The sequence below is a fragment of the Cyprinodon tularosa genome, unplaced genomic scaffold, assembly GCF_016077235.1.
Source record: "Cyprinodon tularosa strain WSP-4 unplaced genomic scaffold, ASM1607723v1 ctg346, whole genome shotgun sequence".
NCBI classification, from domain to species: domain Eukaryota; kingdom Metazoa; phylum Chordata; class Actinopteri; order Cyprinodontiformes; family Cyprinodontidae; genus Cyprinodon; species Cyprinodon tularosa.
The window spans coordinates 1,214,208-1,228,561 of NW_024039059.1; the positions used below are offsets into that span (position 1 = coordinate 1,214,208).

Consider the following 14,354-nt stretch of genomic DNA (forward strand, 5'->3'; position numbering starts at 1 on the left):
GCTAATCAGACATCAGTCTGACTGATCAGCTGATTGGAAGTCAGTCAGATCACCTTCAAACATCATTGATGCTGCTGCCAAACGATGAATAATTTACTCTGTTTTTAGGACAGCAGATCTGACAGATCGATACCGCAGGAAGAGATCAATCGATATAGCTTTAAAAAGACTTGGCTGGTTAAAAAAAACTCCATCAAAGATACAAATCTGTTGCAATAACACTCGATTGAGTATATCTGCTGAGGCAGTGGTGCATCTTCATATTTGATTGGTTTAAATGACAATGAGGAGCGAGAACAGGCGTTCTCTGTGTGATCAGCTGTTCACCAGGATTTCCAAAAAGCTCACTGTGATATGATATCTGTCTACTGCAGGTAAGGAAACTAAAAGCATAAAAAAAAATCATGGAGGGTTGCATAAAAAAAAAAATCAAAACCAAATCCTGATCAGGATGTGAGCTGCAATTGCTGCTGGAATCGGAAGGAAGAAAAACGACAAATCGGCCGTCGGCTTTGATAAGCTTCCTACTACAGTTTTTATTCTTCATAATAAAAACTTGTGTTCCTCGATTAAAAACAGATTCGGTTTTAAAGTCTCTGACCGACTGGTCGTCGCTCAGGATGAAAACAACATTTAAGGTCAACAGCTGAATCTTCTATTTGTCTCTTTTATCATGTGATACAATTTGATTTGATCGTTTTGATGATTGTTAGTGAATAAAGTCGGATTTGTTAGGAAAGGAGATTAGAACCTTTAACAAACATCTTCTATCTACTTCACCCACTGTTCCAGTAATTACATGTGCACCAGTGAGATTAAAAACTTCCTACTCTCACTGATAGGTCTGCATGTCCTCCTGTAGATGTGGTTTAAATGCGATGCATGTAGAGTTAATCAATCAAAGTAGTTGCTTTTCTGAGCAGCCAACTTTAAAGTCCAAAAATGCACCAGCTGCTCACTGTAGTGACTCACTTGATGTTCCTCTGGCAAACAGAGGAAACCAAACTGAAATATTTATAGCAGGAGGTCTATTTTTTTATAAAAGTGCGATGACAGACGCTTTGTCAAACAAAGCATTGAGGCAAAGAACAACATAGAGGTACTAGAGTGTAAAATAAAGACGAGGATTTTAAACAATTCGGTTTGAACTGGCTCAGTGGTAAAGATGTAAAGAAACTATAAAACTTTTATAAGAATCTTAGTGTTCAGAGATTAGTGGAAAAAAACTTCACAGGCCCAAACTCTGGATCAGAGAGACGCAGCGGAAGCAGAGGGCCAGGAAGCCGGTGCCCAGCAGGTCCCCCAGAGCTGTCAGGTAAGGGATGGAGAAGTTGTCGGGGTCCAGACTTCTTCTCCACATGAAACGGACGATGAGATCGGCAACATAAAGAAGGATGGCCACCTGGGAAAAAAAACAAAAAAAAAAAACAAGAGAGAACTGACCTAAACTGGCCATGTTTAGGAAATAAACCCCTGAGGATTGAAGTAAGCGACAACAGAGGTGTTCAGCTGCAATAATGGATAACATTACAAGCTTAGATACAGTAGTTACTCTTCAACCGCTTCAAGTATTGACCCAATAAAAACTTCAAACATCATTGACAAATATAAAATGTTGATGAGCTACCCTATCTATGAGAGAGATTGTTAGATTGTCCATAAGGCTTTTCATTCAAAAAAAGACAATATGAAATGAAATGGCAACTGTGTTACATTATAATCCCAGTAGAAGTACAATATCAGTGAGGCTTGTAGTGGTTTTGTTCTCTAATTTGTAATTTTAGTTGATGGATGCATGCTTTTTATTTTCTAGAAAACACACTCTGGTTTTAATCATCCATCTAGTTCTTCAACAGAGATGTTTTACAGCCGGTGTGAAAGTAGAAGCCAATAAAAGTAATATAGGGCTCATTAAAACCAATAAAAAGAGCAGCCTTTTCCTCTTTGTGCTATCAGATTCAGAGTGGCTAATATCCAGTAAGTAAACATTGAGAATGACTGTTTAGTAGCTCATCAGATATTTTTCTAAATGCCAGGATTGTTTCTGAGGGTCTGAATAAAATCTGCAGCATGAAGCAAAGCAGAAACATGCTGTAATTACAGCATCGATCTCCAAACCTTAACAATCAGAGCCTTAAAGGAATAGTACACCCAAAACATGATTAGCCTTCATTTTCTACTCACCCCCATGCTGAACAACGCCCTGGAGTACGTTTTTGATATCTCAAATGCATCTGGAGATCTGGGAGGCTTCTTGCTGTCTGCTGACATTCAAATAATGGAGGTCTATGGCGCCCGAGACAGAAAGTTCCATAAAAGTCCACAAAAAACGTGTCAATATTCCTCCATACTGCTCGTCCAATGTATTCCAAGTGTCCTGAGTGGGTAGCATCCAGAATTTACTCGAAACGAAGTCATTTAGAATGTTTTTAGAGCATAAACAGTAGTGTATAGGATTTCCTGAAAGCGCACTCATGACGCTATGGAAGCCGGCAGACCAAACCAGCGCATTCAGCTCGGCAAATAACTCATGCTCTTCCTCAACACTGAAGTCCTCAGACATTTTTCTTTCATTGTTTCTTTCTTTGCACAGGTAAACAGCACATTTCTTCTTCTACTCTTGCATTATCGGCAGAGCAGACGCAGAATGCGCACTTTCATCTGGTTTGGTCTGCCGGCTTCCGTAGCGTCGTGAACGCGCATGTGCGCACTTTCAGGAAATCCTATACACTACTGTTTATGCTCTAAAAACATTCTAAATGACTTCGTTTCGAGTAAATTCTGGATGCTACCCACTCAGGACACTTGGAATACATTGGACGAGCAGTATGCAGGAATATTGACACGTTTTTTGTGGACTTTTATGGACCTTTCTGCCCCGGGCGCTGGGCACCTTCATTATTTGAATGTCAGCAGACAGCAAGAAGCCTCCCAGATCTCCAGATGCATTTGAGATATCCAAAAAGTACTCCAGGGTGTTGTTCAGCATGGGGGTGAGTAGAAAATGAAGGCTAATCATGTTTTGGGTGTACTATTCCTTTAAGCAACTACAGAGCACATTAAACCTACGATATCATAGAGTTGATAGGAAGCTTCTCCAGTATAGGCTACATTTGTCATAAAATGAAAGTGTTTAATCTCCTGCAGTCAGTTTTTTTCCAGCATTTTGTCGTCTTTATCGTGTTTTTTCAAACATTAGTTGACCTGCAACAACCGGCATTTGGCTCTCTTCCCACTAGTAAAAAAAGGCTGTGTTTAACCCCTCGCTGGCAGCTGCCCCCCCGCCGCTAAGTGTCTGGTAACACCACCGCGCACGGAAGCCAGGATTAATAAGTTTGCTTTATTGTTTCGCTCTTTTGTCGCTCAGAATCCCGCTCACCAGAGCTGCGTCATGTTTTTCGAATGTAAACAGAGTTTTTTCAGCTTATTAGATCAGATGTTGACGTCCGTACGTTGCGTTTAATGGTATCACGTAAATTAGCTGAATACCGGCTCTGGTGTTTCGACAGCATGCCAATCAGAGCCGAGAAGATTTTAACGCAGGTCGCTTGCCGGTTAGTTTGAACCGGTTAGACACGAGTCAGTGAGCCGTTCCCACAGCCACTAAAAGCCGATCGTTCCTGGGTTTAAACAGGTTTTTCAGCCAGTGGGAAAAGGGTATTTGAAAGAGTCCGGTTTCTGGAGCAGATCACACTGGTTTAAACCCGATCCAGTATGCTGACATGGATCCTAGAAGCTAAGCCTGATGTGGTTATAAATACTGAGACGGAGTGACGATGAGATCTAAAAGCAGCACATTTGGGAAGATGACGCCCACTGCAGAGGAAGCCTCATTATTTCTAACTTTGTTGCTCCAGCTGCAGAAAATCTTCCCCACATCATGATGCTTAATAATCAGATAGCAAATGATGCATTATAGAAAATTGTTTACTGAATTTAATCCAGTTGAAGATATCAAAATAAACTTTTTGCATTTAACATGATGAACCTTTTCTGTCATTCGAGTTTTATCCCTTCAATATAATCAGACCTGCTCCTATTTGACTGAAAGAAAGGATTTCTAATGAATTACTCTCAACAGCTTTGTTTTGTGTTGTACTCTCCATGCTTGCATGATGGGTTGATCTTGCTCTGGCCTTTCTTCACATAATTCTCTGACCTGTCTGTCGTGGTCTTTGGTTTTCATCATCCTGTTTATTTTCTAATGTTCTCGATCAAAACTGTGGGACTGCATAAAAAGGCCAGATTTGTACTAACAAAGCTTAAACAAACTAAGCCTATTTACTAATCGACTGGTTTCTGAAAGAAGTGGATTTCCCCAGACAGTTTTGGAGAACATGGCTCCAAATACATTATGTCAGCCACACTTTTCAGATTTTTACCTCTTATGCATTATGAAAACAATGTTAAATGTTTCTCTTACTCATTGCTGGTGAAGATTCTCAGTCTTCCAGGCCATAGTCATCCCAAAAAAATTTAAAAAATAATCTGCTGGACTTCATCTCGCCTCCCATCCAGGAAGCTTTTTCAATACAAAATGTCGGAACAAAACGTTCGAGTCTTTGTTTTGGCTTAGAAACATGCAAATTGAACCAGATGAATGGGAAGCAAAACATCTTCAAAATTAGGAACAAAGTCCAGGGGATTGTTTTTTTTTTTTTTTTTTTTTTGGAATTCTCTTACTGCAAAATGACAGTTAAAATAATGAGAGCATTTTTGATTTTGGTTAAGTGAACAAAAATGCTTGGGATATTTAAAATTAGTTCAAAGTTACTAAAAACATTCAAGCTTTAAACAAACAAATATTTAACTTTTGAATAAAGCTCTGATTTGCGGACTAGAGGAGAAGAGTTGAATAGATAGAAAGCTGCTGCTGGTCTGCCAGCCAGCAGAGTTAAAGAAACCTTTCTCTGAGATTTACTACTCCCACAGCAGATTAGGGAAATGGCCCAACAGTCGCAGACCTTTGCTGTGTGTGCTGAAGGCAACCGAAGCCGTTTTCTGTAGAGAATGTGGCTGACACGCAGCAGACCTGGGATTCTTATCACGAGCACACACTAACACTGGGCATCAGTCACCTCACAGTTGGGTAACAGGTGGTGGCGGCCATTTTGGATCAGACTGTGAAAAGCCTGTGATGTTCTTAGAGATGGAAGCTTTTTTACTGCTGCATTGTGAGAAACACCAGGTCCAACTACAGTTCACCAAGTTTATGAAAAGCCCTTTTAGCACATTAAATACAGCTAATCTGCTCAATCAAATGGAAAGAATGAAAGATAAGAATGATTTCTTTGTATGTTTCCCATCAAAACAAAAACCCTACATTCAAAAAATTTAAAATTTAATTGTAATTAATCCGTTAGGAGGATAACATGAGCTGCTAGCTTCAGGCTATATAGTGCGAAGCAGAGTGACTTGAAAACGGTTGAGGATGTTGAGTAATATCTCGGTGGCATCTGAGGACAGAAATAGCTGATAAAATCATTTTAAAGTACAGCATGATCCTATTCTTGCAGGCGCTGCGATGTTAGTGACTGTGGTCTTTAGAACCCTGAAACCAAAGCAGAACGGAAGGGGAAGCACGTCTCAGTAGTGGGCCACAACTTGATAGGACACTGGTTCCTGATCAGATCGGAGCGCGGTTCCAGTGCAGTCATGGCAACACAACTGATATGCAGACAGAACAATTTCTGGGGTCACATACGCCTGATTAATGAAATATCAAAATAAAATGCCTTCACTGTCCTCTAAAAACTTTTTCCAATATCCTTTTATGATCCAAGCCCAACTGACTGTCCAAAAAGAAACGTGTTTTGCTCTTTTTAAACATTTCTAAGTCAAGGACTTCTTTCTTTTTTTTATCCACTTTCATCAATTGAAAGAAAAAAAGATGCATATAAAATTAAATTTTTGGTTGATTTATCATATTCAGCCTGAAACAGATAAAAAAAGCAGTAGGTCATGAAATCTTTCACCATGAAATTTAATGACTGTGATTAACCACCATCTTTGCCATCCTATTATATTCTCATGTTGTCTTTTCTACACAAACTGGATCTTATTTCTAATTTATCCCCAGCAGAGCTGTTCTCTATCACAGATTTCTTTGCATCTATAAGTGAAAAAATAAAAAAAGGAAAGCTGACCAGCCTTCATGCAAAAATATCTGCTGTGAAACTGGGTGCTTTGGTTCAAACAGATCATTGAATGCAGACAAATGTGCCTTTCTACTGTATGTCCCTGAAGAGTTATGTTAAAGTCTAGAAACAAGTTAAAACGAGGGGAAGCCAGTGCCTCAAAGGCATCATTTTAGGACAGCAGATCGATGAAGTGTGGTGTAAAGCTGTCCTACTAGGAGAGATCTGTCATCATGGATCAACTGGGGGACAGTTGTTGTTCAGACCAGACACCTCTACAGTTCTGCACAACAGTGCATTTTGGTTTGATTTGTTACTGTGCCACATGGTGGGCTGGTATGTTTCTGAACGCAGCCAGACAGAGATGGGAATCTATAAGTGACTGTTATGATCTTTAGACGTCTGCTGAAGCTCCAGGCTTTGGTTCATTCTGTCGTGTTCCTATTATGGGATTGGCTAGAATACACTGTACTCATGTTTTGTTTTACTTGTCCTAGCGTAACTGCTGAGCCCAGGTAAGTGCCAGGCTCTGATAAATGAGGCTTCAGCTGTGTTAGTTTACCTGCAGCAGGGCAGCACACAGGTAGCAGATGGTGAAGGGCAGAGTGACAGGAGCCTCCTCTCCCTGCAGCAGAGAGATGGCGTAGAGGAAAACGAGATGCCCGGGTATGACCAGCATCAGTAGAACCCGCGCCGACTTAGAGTTCACCCCTGGGATATAAAGAGATAAAGCTTCTCTCAAGTTACTCTGTTTAACAACAAAAACATTTCTTCACTTAATTATTGGTAGAATAGCAGCACTTATGAATGCACTATTAGATAGAGATGTCCTGATCCAATATAAATATGGGCTGTCGCTCTGATTTTAGCCAAAACAATCATGTCTGATTAAATCGGCCGGTGTTCTGTCAGGTGAGCATAACCCTTCAGACCAGCATACCTATTGTCAATACACATGCGCAAGAGTTGCATTTATCCCTTTAGTTTTGTATGAAAAATAGACTTTAAACTATCTAAATGGGTGTGTATCCCTTAAGTCATGTACAAAAAAATAAACAATTTAAGTTGAGTTTTCCATATTCTTCAAAAAACACCAAAAAGTAAGTAATAAAATATATTTTTTTGTACATGACTAAATGGATACATGTCCGTTTAGGTAGTTTAAAATCTTTTTTTCATACAAAAGTAAAGGGATAAACGGGTATTGAGGATAAACGGGTATTGACTATGGGTATGCTGGTCTGACCGGGTATGCTCATATGACAGAACACCAGCATCTACAATCTCTGATAGTGGCAGAGAAACACTGCTTCTGTTTAAAGTTTCTGTATCTCATTGGTTAATATTACATGGGTCAGTTGTTCTCTACATACATACGTTCTCTATACATTTTGCTGTACAAAATAAGCAAAAAAAGTATGCATGATCGTGTTAATATCGTATCAGGTCAATATCAGTATTGGTCAATTCTCCAAGCTGCGATATCAGCACATCGGAAATGAAAAAGCTGTTTTGGGACAACTCTACTATAGGAACTTCATGTTGCCTAATTAGACAGAAATGGAAAAGTTAGCCTACCTGATGAGAAGAAGGTGCTGCATGGATTGGGCCAGTGCTGGCTCATTTTACTGGGAAGCACACCTGGGATGCTCCAGAAGTGCAGGTATGTAGAGATCCTGCTGGCCTGAATGGCCACCAGGTTTCCACCCACTCCTGCACATGGGAGGCAAAGAGGGGATGCTCCTTTAGTCTCCGATGTATCACAGAGTAAACACCCAAATCAGATTTATACACTGCAAAAAATAGAAATCTCAATAAGTAATATTTTTCTTAAAATAAGTGCGTTTTTCCTTGATTTGAGGAGGTAAGTAAGACACTTTGCCAATGGAACAAGACAATTTCCTTTTAAAATTAGAAAAAACTATTTTATCGTCTTATTTCAAGTAAATATTATCTAACTATCTTATTTTAAGAGTGAAAATACTCATTCCATTGGCAAATCATCTTATTTACCTGCTCAAATTAAGGCTAAATATACTTAATTTAAGCCATTTTTCACTTATTTCTGGATTGTTTTTGCAGTGTAACAACGACCAAAGTTTCTGAGCTGACCGAGTTTTTCTGGTATTATTCAACAATAAATCATTATTTTTGATAGAAAGACATAAAAAAAGCGATGTAAAAAAATTAAAATATGTTTTTAAATGAAAAATAAAGTGACATCAAACACCATCTCTCGGTGTTGTCTTATAGTCTCCTGTTTACAAGCCATGCGGGCCACATACGCATAGATGTCCATGTTAGCAGCTGCCCATTATGGCTAAAGCCTGGTTCACACAACAAGATAATTGTCCCGATTTCTGCTAAAAAATCCCCTTCTAAGAGCCGCAGATACAGCAATCAAATGTAAACAGTGTAGGAGAAAAAAGAAATGGTGCAAAAAAAATAAGATAAAAAATGCATTTACATAGAAGTTCAGTTCTTAACAGTGCAGATATTTTTATATCTGAAGGAAACATATTTCATGACAGTATAACTTTTCTTTTGCTTTTTTGTACTATATACACTCTTTTTATATTGTCTGTTGTATTTTAATCCTTAATGGCTTCCAATCAAATATCAGTGGACTTCAACATGTTGGATGTTCTTTGCCCAATATGTGGCAGTGTGTGATGTGACATCGAGCCAAGCACGTTTAAATCAGATGGTGAGGTTTGAAATTCAGAATTTTGTCAGCTTGAAGCTGCGCATCAATAAATCTGAGAATGTGATTAGGAGATGCTGCATTCAGGCCATGATTTATCCTCCATTAAATGATGAAAAAGGAGCATGAATGTATAGAACGCGCTTACATAAAAACCCATGTTTTTTTTTATGTATACAAAGAAAAGTGAGATTTCTCTGATTGCTCCACTAAAACAGTTTAGAAATATATTAACTTTAAAGAAAATAACTTAGAACAGGATCAAAATACCTGAGAGCTTCAGGGTTATAAGCTTGCTAACAACGTTTTAAAGTTATGAGCTATTTGGTTCCTCAATATGCAAATTTTATTTGTGCTCCAGACAAGACATAGGAGTCTTGCACAATCACTCTGCTGTTATCCAAACCCAGTTGTTCACTAAATGATCCCATTTTCTGTTACTTAGAAGATATTTTCCATTTCAAAAGGCTGCATCATGATACATTGTGCAACTTTGCAATTATGAGAAACTATTAGTCACTACACCTGCAGCTGGAGTTGGCTGATCCAGGAGAAACTGGTTTCATTTGTTGACAATTAGTCAGAAGAAAGAACAATCAGAGATCAAGTTACTATTGAAATAACATCTGGAACAGAAAATGAATAAAAAGTTCAGAATAAAGTTAAGAAATTTGCTGCTTTAAACTCCTCTAATGTTTAGACCTGCATTCATTTCTCTCCATTGTAGCACCTTGGCTTTGCTATTACATAGAATGTAAAAAGTTTGATGTATTGATTGACTTTATTGATCTCACAGTGGAGAAATTTACAAATTACAACAGCAAAAAGAGTCAATAACAAGAAGAATGTGCCAGAAGGAATAAAAAGGGCAAAGGGTATATACAGTAATGTATATGACAGATTACCGGTAAGTCTCTTATTTAGCAGGATTGGGTCTTAATTCTTTTTATGTTACATTTGTATTTTAATGCGTAGCATGAAAGAGCGTGCGATGACAAATATGGTTTGCTGTCTGATTGTTATCTTATAATAAGTTGCACCTCTTGCCTCCCTAAATAGTTTTCATTTTTCATAGTTAGTTGTATAACAGTACAACCGCGGTATTTACAGCTCTTGTGATTCATTTAACTGCTTTGCTTTTACTGTTCCCTTCATTCTGCCGTTTAGTGCTCAGTCAAGTTCACCGTCTCTGACCTGGTAAAGTCTCTCTTCTTCGTCTTCAAACCCATTTCTGCGAATGAACAAGTGTAGGAATTCCCCTTTCATGGCATTATCGGGGCGGTAATCATGCAGATTTACATTTCTCTGAATCACATGCTCTCAGGTCTGCATCAGGTTTTTGACGATGATTTACTGAAGTTAAGAAGGTTTATTGAATCTGATGCAGCGTGTTCATAAGAGCCCACCGAAGGAGAAAACGCTGTTGCATCAGGCCCAGTGTTTCCTTATTTCTGGTTGTCTGTCATGGAGCTGGCTGGATTTGGAAATGTTAGGGCTTTTTTGAAAAGCTCACACTTCCAAACAGAAACCCCACATTCATATCTTCAGGTAACACAGAGTACATGTCAGACTTAATAATATTACTTTAGCGATAGTTTAAAGGTGTTGCTTTATTGTATATCTCGTACCGTGTCTTTCGGTTGTGCTGTTCTTTTTTCATCTCGTTACAGGTGATGAAGCAGACTGAAAATGTTTTGTCATTGTCTCCTTCCTATCTCCTCTTTCTTTCATCTTTTCTCTTTTTTTCTCTTTTTTCCTTTTTTTTCTTCTGTTTTTCTGCACTATTTACATTGCAGTGTCCATATAAACTGTAAAACTCCCTGCATAATTATAATAAAGCAATTTATATGCATGAAACAAGTGGAGCAATATGGCAATAGCCCTACTGCTCCACTTGTGAAAGTAAAATCTGTTGGGCTCTTTTTGGCATCAAGAGGTGAACTAACTATAAAATTAAACATACACATTGCTAACTGTTAATATTAGAAGCTAAGACACTTTAAAATATGGACCTCTGAAGTGAACGAGCTGTGTAGCTAATCTGGAGCTACTATAAATAATTACAAACAATGATTAATTAATACATACTGATCACAATAGAACAGCTTAAATCTTTTTTCAATTAATCAATTAATAATTGAATAGCCAGAAAGCTGTATGGTTACACTTAAGCAATCATTTAGACTTAGACAGATTTTATTTTGTCATTTTGTGCACACAAGTGTAAACAAAATGAAATTTTGTTAAGTAAGCTCTCCAGACAGTGGTGAAATAAAAACTGATGTAAACATATGACTGTAATAGTTACAGTTCCAACATTTAAGATTATTATTTTTTTTATAACCCATTTTACATAACATTCAGCAGTCTAATGATGGTGGGGAAGAAACTGTTCTGGAATCTGCTGGACCTGCATCGGATGCTTCGAAGCTTCTTCCCAGAGAGCAGCAGAGAGAACAGTCCATGGTGGGGGTGTGAGGGGTCATTTATGATGCTACGGGCTTAATTTATCATAAACACTAACTTAGGACATTAATCTGAGCTTTTAACTGTGTTATTTATTTAGATTTTTAGCTGTGCAAAAAAAAAAAAAAAACAGTTTCCTTATTAACTAAAAGAGACGTGCTGTGATTCTTTTTGGCAGAGGTACAAAACCTGAAAGATTATTGTCTAAATGTGGGTTCTTTGTTTCTATCTTTTATTTAGTTATTTATTTTTTTATCTTTTTAATAAATCTGTGATCAATTCGCCACAAAATCTCTGGTTTATGCATCTCTAAATGTTTCATGTGGGTTAGATTTCAGCTAAACAAACGACTTTGGAGAATGCTAAAAGGTGATCTTAATATTCAAGTCAGAAACAGGAAACCTTTTTATCCTGACCCAGATCCGTCTGAGAAACGGCTTCAGCCTGAGGAACAGTTCCGTCCGGGTCTGTGCACCGTTACCTCAGAAAAAAACTGAGAGCTGCAGCACGTATGGAAATGAAAAATAAAAAAATGATTGCTCGTCAAACTCTGCCACCTTTATAAATCCATCTGAGCTGCATAAAAATAAACTTGTTTTAGTTTCCACAGATGGTTTCAGTAGTTTTAGTCATTTAATCTAACCTGGGTTTGGGATTTTTCTTTAAGATCTTCACTGTCTTATTTTCAGCGGTCACATTCATTTTGTTGTTGACAAGTGCTTAACACATTGATGTCACACATGTCAAAAGATCTCCACCTCTTAACGATGACAGATGGTTTTTAGTGAGATGGAAAAACGGGTTTTATGAGCACATCAGAGCAGAGAGAGATGGGAAATTCAAACCAGATTGGAGAAGTTGGAATTCAGCAGAGAGACGCAGCTCAGAGGAAAGAACGAGAAGCAGAGTGGAAACTGAATGAGACACAGTGGCAGCCTGAGTGGATGGTTATTAAAGGCCCTGTCAGCTGCGCCGGGACTCGGGCTGAGCGCCATTAGTGGTTCTCTTCATGCCTCACCTCACAGCCAAACCAACCCATCTTAGAAGTCTTTTTTTTTTTTTTTTTTTTTTAGTTTGCCTCCACTTGTCCTTCAATGCATTTTCCAAACTGAACACAGAGCCTTACGAAAGTACCCAATGACTTTTTTTACTCTTTCATATTTTGTCATTTACAATCCCAAACTTCAACATTCACTACGGGGATTTTATGAGACAGGCCAAAACAGAAATGTAGAAAATTGATCAAGAATGGCAGAAAGAGCATGTTTACCTGTCAAAAACTAACTTCAGCCCCCTTTACTCTAATATCTCTAAATTGAATCCAGAGCAGCCAGAGTAAAAGGACTGAAAGTGTCATGTGGTCCCATTCAGTTCAGCCCGGCAGCTTAAAGAGATTTTATGGTGCTTCTGGTTATATTTAATGAGTCACAAGAATAGGGACAATGGACCATTTTTCCTTTGCACAACTAACTTTATCTCATCTAAAGGATGATAAACCACATGTAGTAAAGTTCTATCTGTCCGTCTGTTTGTGAACAAATCTACATGTATATTCCTGTGTAGACAAGTCAGACGTTTTCTAATGTTTTTTCTCGTTTCAGATGCTGCTCTGCTGAATTTGTTGGCCTTTTGAGGCTGTTAGGTTGTTCTGTGTCTCTGAAAAGGTTCGTACAATTGTCCTTTAGAAAAGGTGAGAAAAAAAAATTTAAGTAATGGAAGCAATAGAAGTTTCTCTGCATCATCTCACAGCTGTTGCTATTCTAAATGTATCTCTAATTATTGTTTTTCAGGGGAAACTAACAAACCGTGCTTTAGTTCCCTCAGTTCTCAGTAATATGCTTTGATTTTAAAGCCAAGTGATTTCCAAACCATTGAAGATTATTTCATTGAGATATTTTACCAACCAGACAAAAGGTGGTTTTAGTTCGTTCTTCTTTGCAATTTAAATAAAGATGGGATAAAAAAGAGGAAATACTCAAGTTGGGGCAACGTTGCGGGTTGAATCTGTTCAAAGCTGTGGTTGTGTTTGTTCCCTCAGGACTGTTTGAGACTCAAATGTCTTTTTATACAATTTAGAGGATAATTTCAGGTTTAAGCTTGTTTCACTTCAGTGACGGTTCTCTAAAGCCGCTCAGTATCAAAAGGAACAATTATTTTAAAAAAAAAGTGGATCCACCCTTTAAATCCAAAAGGCATTTAGAGGACAAAAAAAAAGAGAAAGTAGAAAATAGTTACACCCCTTAAGCTTTTTTTGAAATCACGCTATAAATCACAAGCTACAAAGTATTTTGAGGGTTTTATGCGAAGGAGTATTTTGTATTTTGGAGGTATAAAAATGATCACATTATCTGAATGAGGAACCCACTCACCACTGTATTTATACCAACATGAAATAAATAGACATTTTGCATTCACAAAGAAAAAAAACCTTTATTGTCTGTCGATAGGATTTATCCAGAAGTCCCCAAGTGGGAGTTTTAGCTTCATCTGCTTAAGATTCCCTATAAAATCTTCTCCAAGGAACCTTTTGCCGCCTGATTATTAATTAAAAATAAAGAATTTCAGATTAATCTATTACCAAAATAATCAACAACTGAAGCCCGGATAGTACCGCCTCTTCTTCTAAGTTCACCTCAACACTTTTTAAAACAGGACTGACTTCCTGTTATAGCAGAATTAAAATAAATCAAAATTTAACCTAAAGAGGAGAAAACATAAGAGTGGCGTCAGAAGGAAGGACAAATCAGCTTACCGTTAATAACAGGTGTGAAGACAGCCATGCCCTCAAAGTTGGGGTCACTCACAGTCCTGTCCAGTATAAGGCCTCCGAAACTCGAATAAAAACAGAACAATGTTTAATTACTCTGTAACTGCTGTTTCATCTTAAAATGCAGAGACTTCCAAAAAACCTCTTTTGTTTTTTCACAAACGTCATTTTTTCAATGTTAATATAAAAGAATAGGAAACTTATTCCAAACGTTTTTTTCGCTGTCATTTTATTTTTCTCCCATCTCTTTTGTTCAAAGTACATTAGCTTCCTTTGAGCA

The 14,354-nt window shown here is 37.9% G+C and overlaps 1 protein-coding gene across 3 annotated transcripts in view; it reads right to left on the reverse strand.

The window, feature by feature from the left end:
• Positions 1-519: 519 nt before the first annotated feature.
• The window catches only part of LOC119789762 (solute carrier family 41 member 1-like), a 49,586-nt gene continuing 35,751 nt past the window's right edge, over positions 520-14,354 (reverse strand). For all 3 annotated transcript variants that reach the window (XM_038294842.1, XM_038294840.1, XM_038294839.1), the window contains exons 8-11: positions 14,060-14,139; positions 7,716-7,850; positions 6,700-6,848; positions 520-1,402 (exon numbers count right to left, since the gene is read on the reverse strand). In XM_038294842.1, coding sequence (XP_038150770.1) covers positions 1,229-1,402; positions 6,700-6,848; positions 7,716-7,850; positions 14,060-14,139 — 538 coding nt within the window. In that variant the 3' untranslated portion in view covers positions 520-1,228. The remainder of the gene's footprint in view (positions 1,403-6,699; positions 6,849-7,715; positions 7,851-14,059; positions 14,140-14,354) is intronic.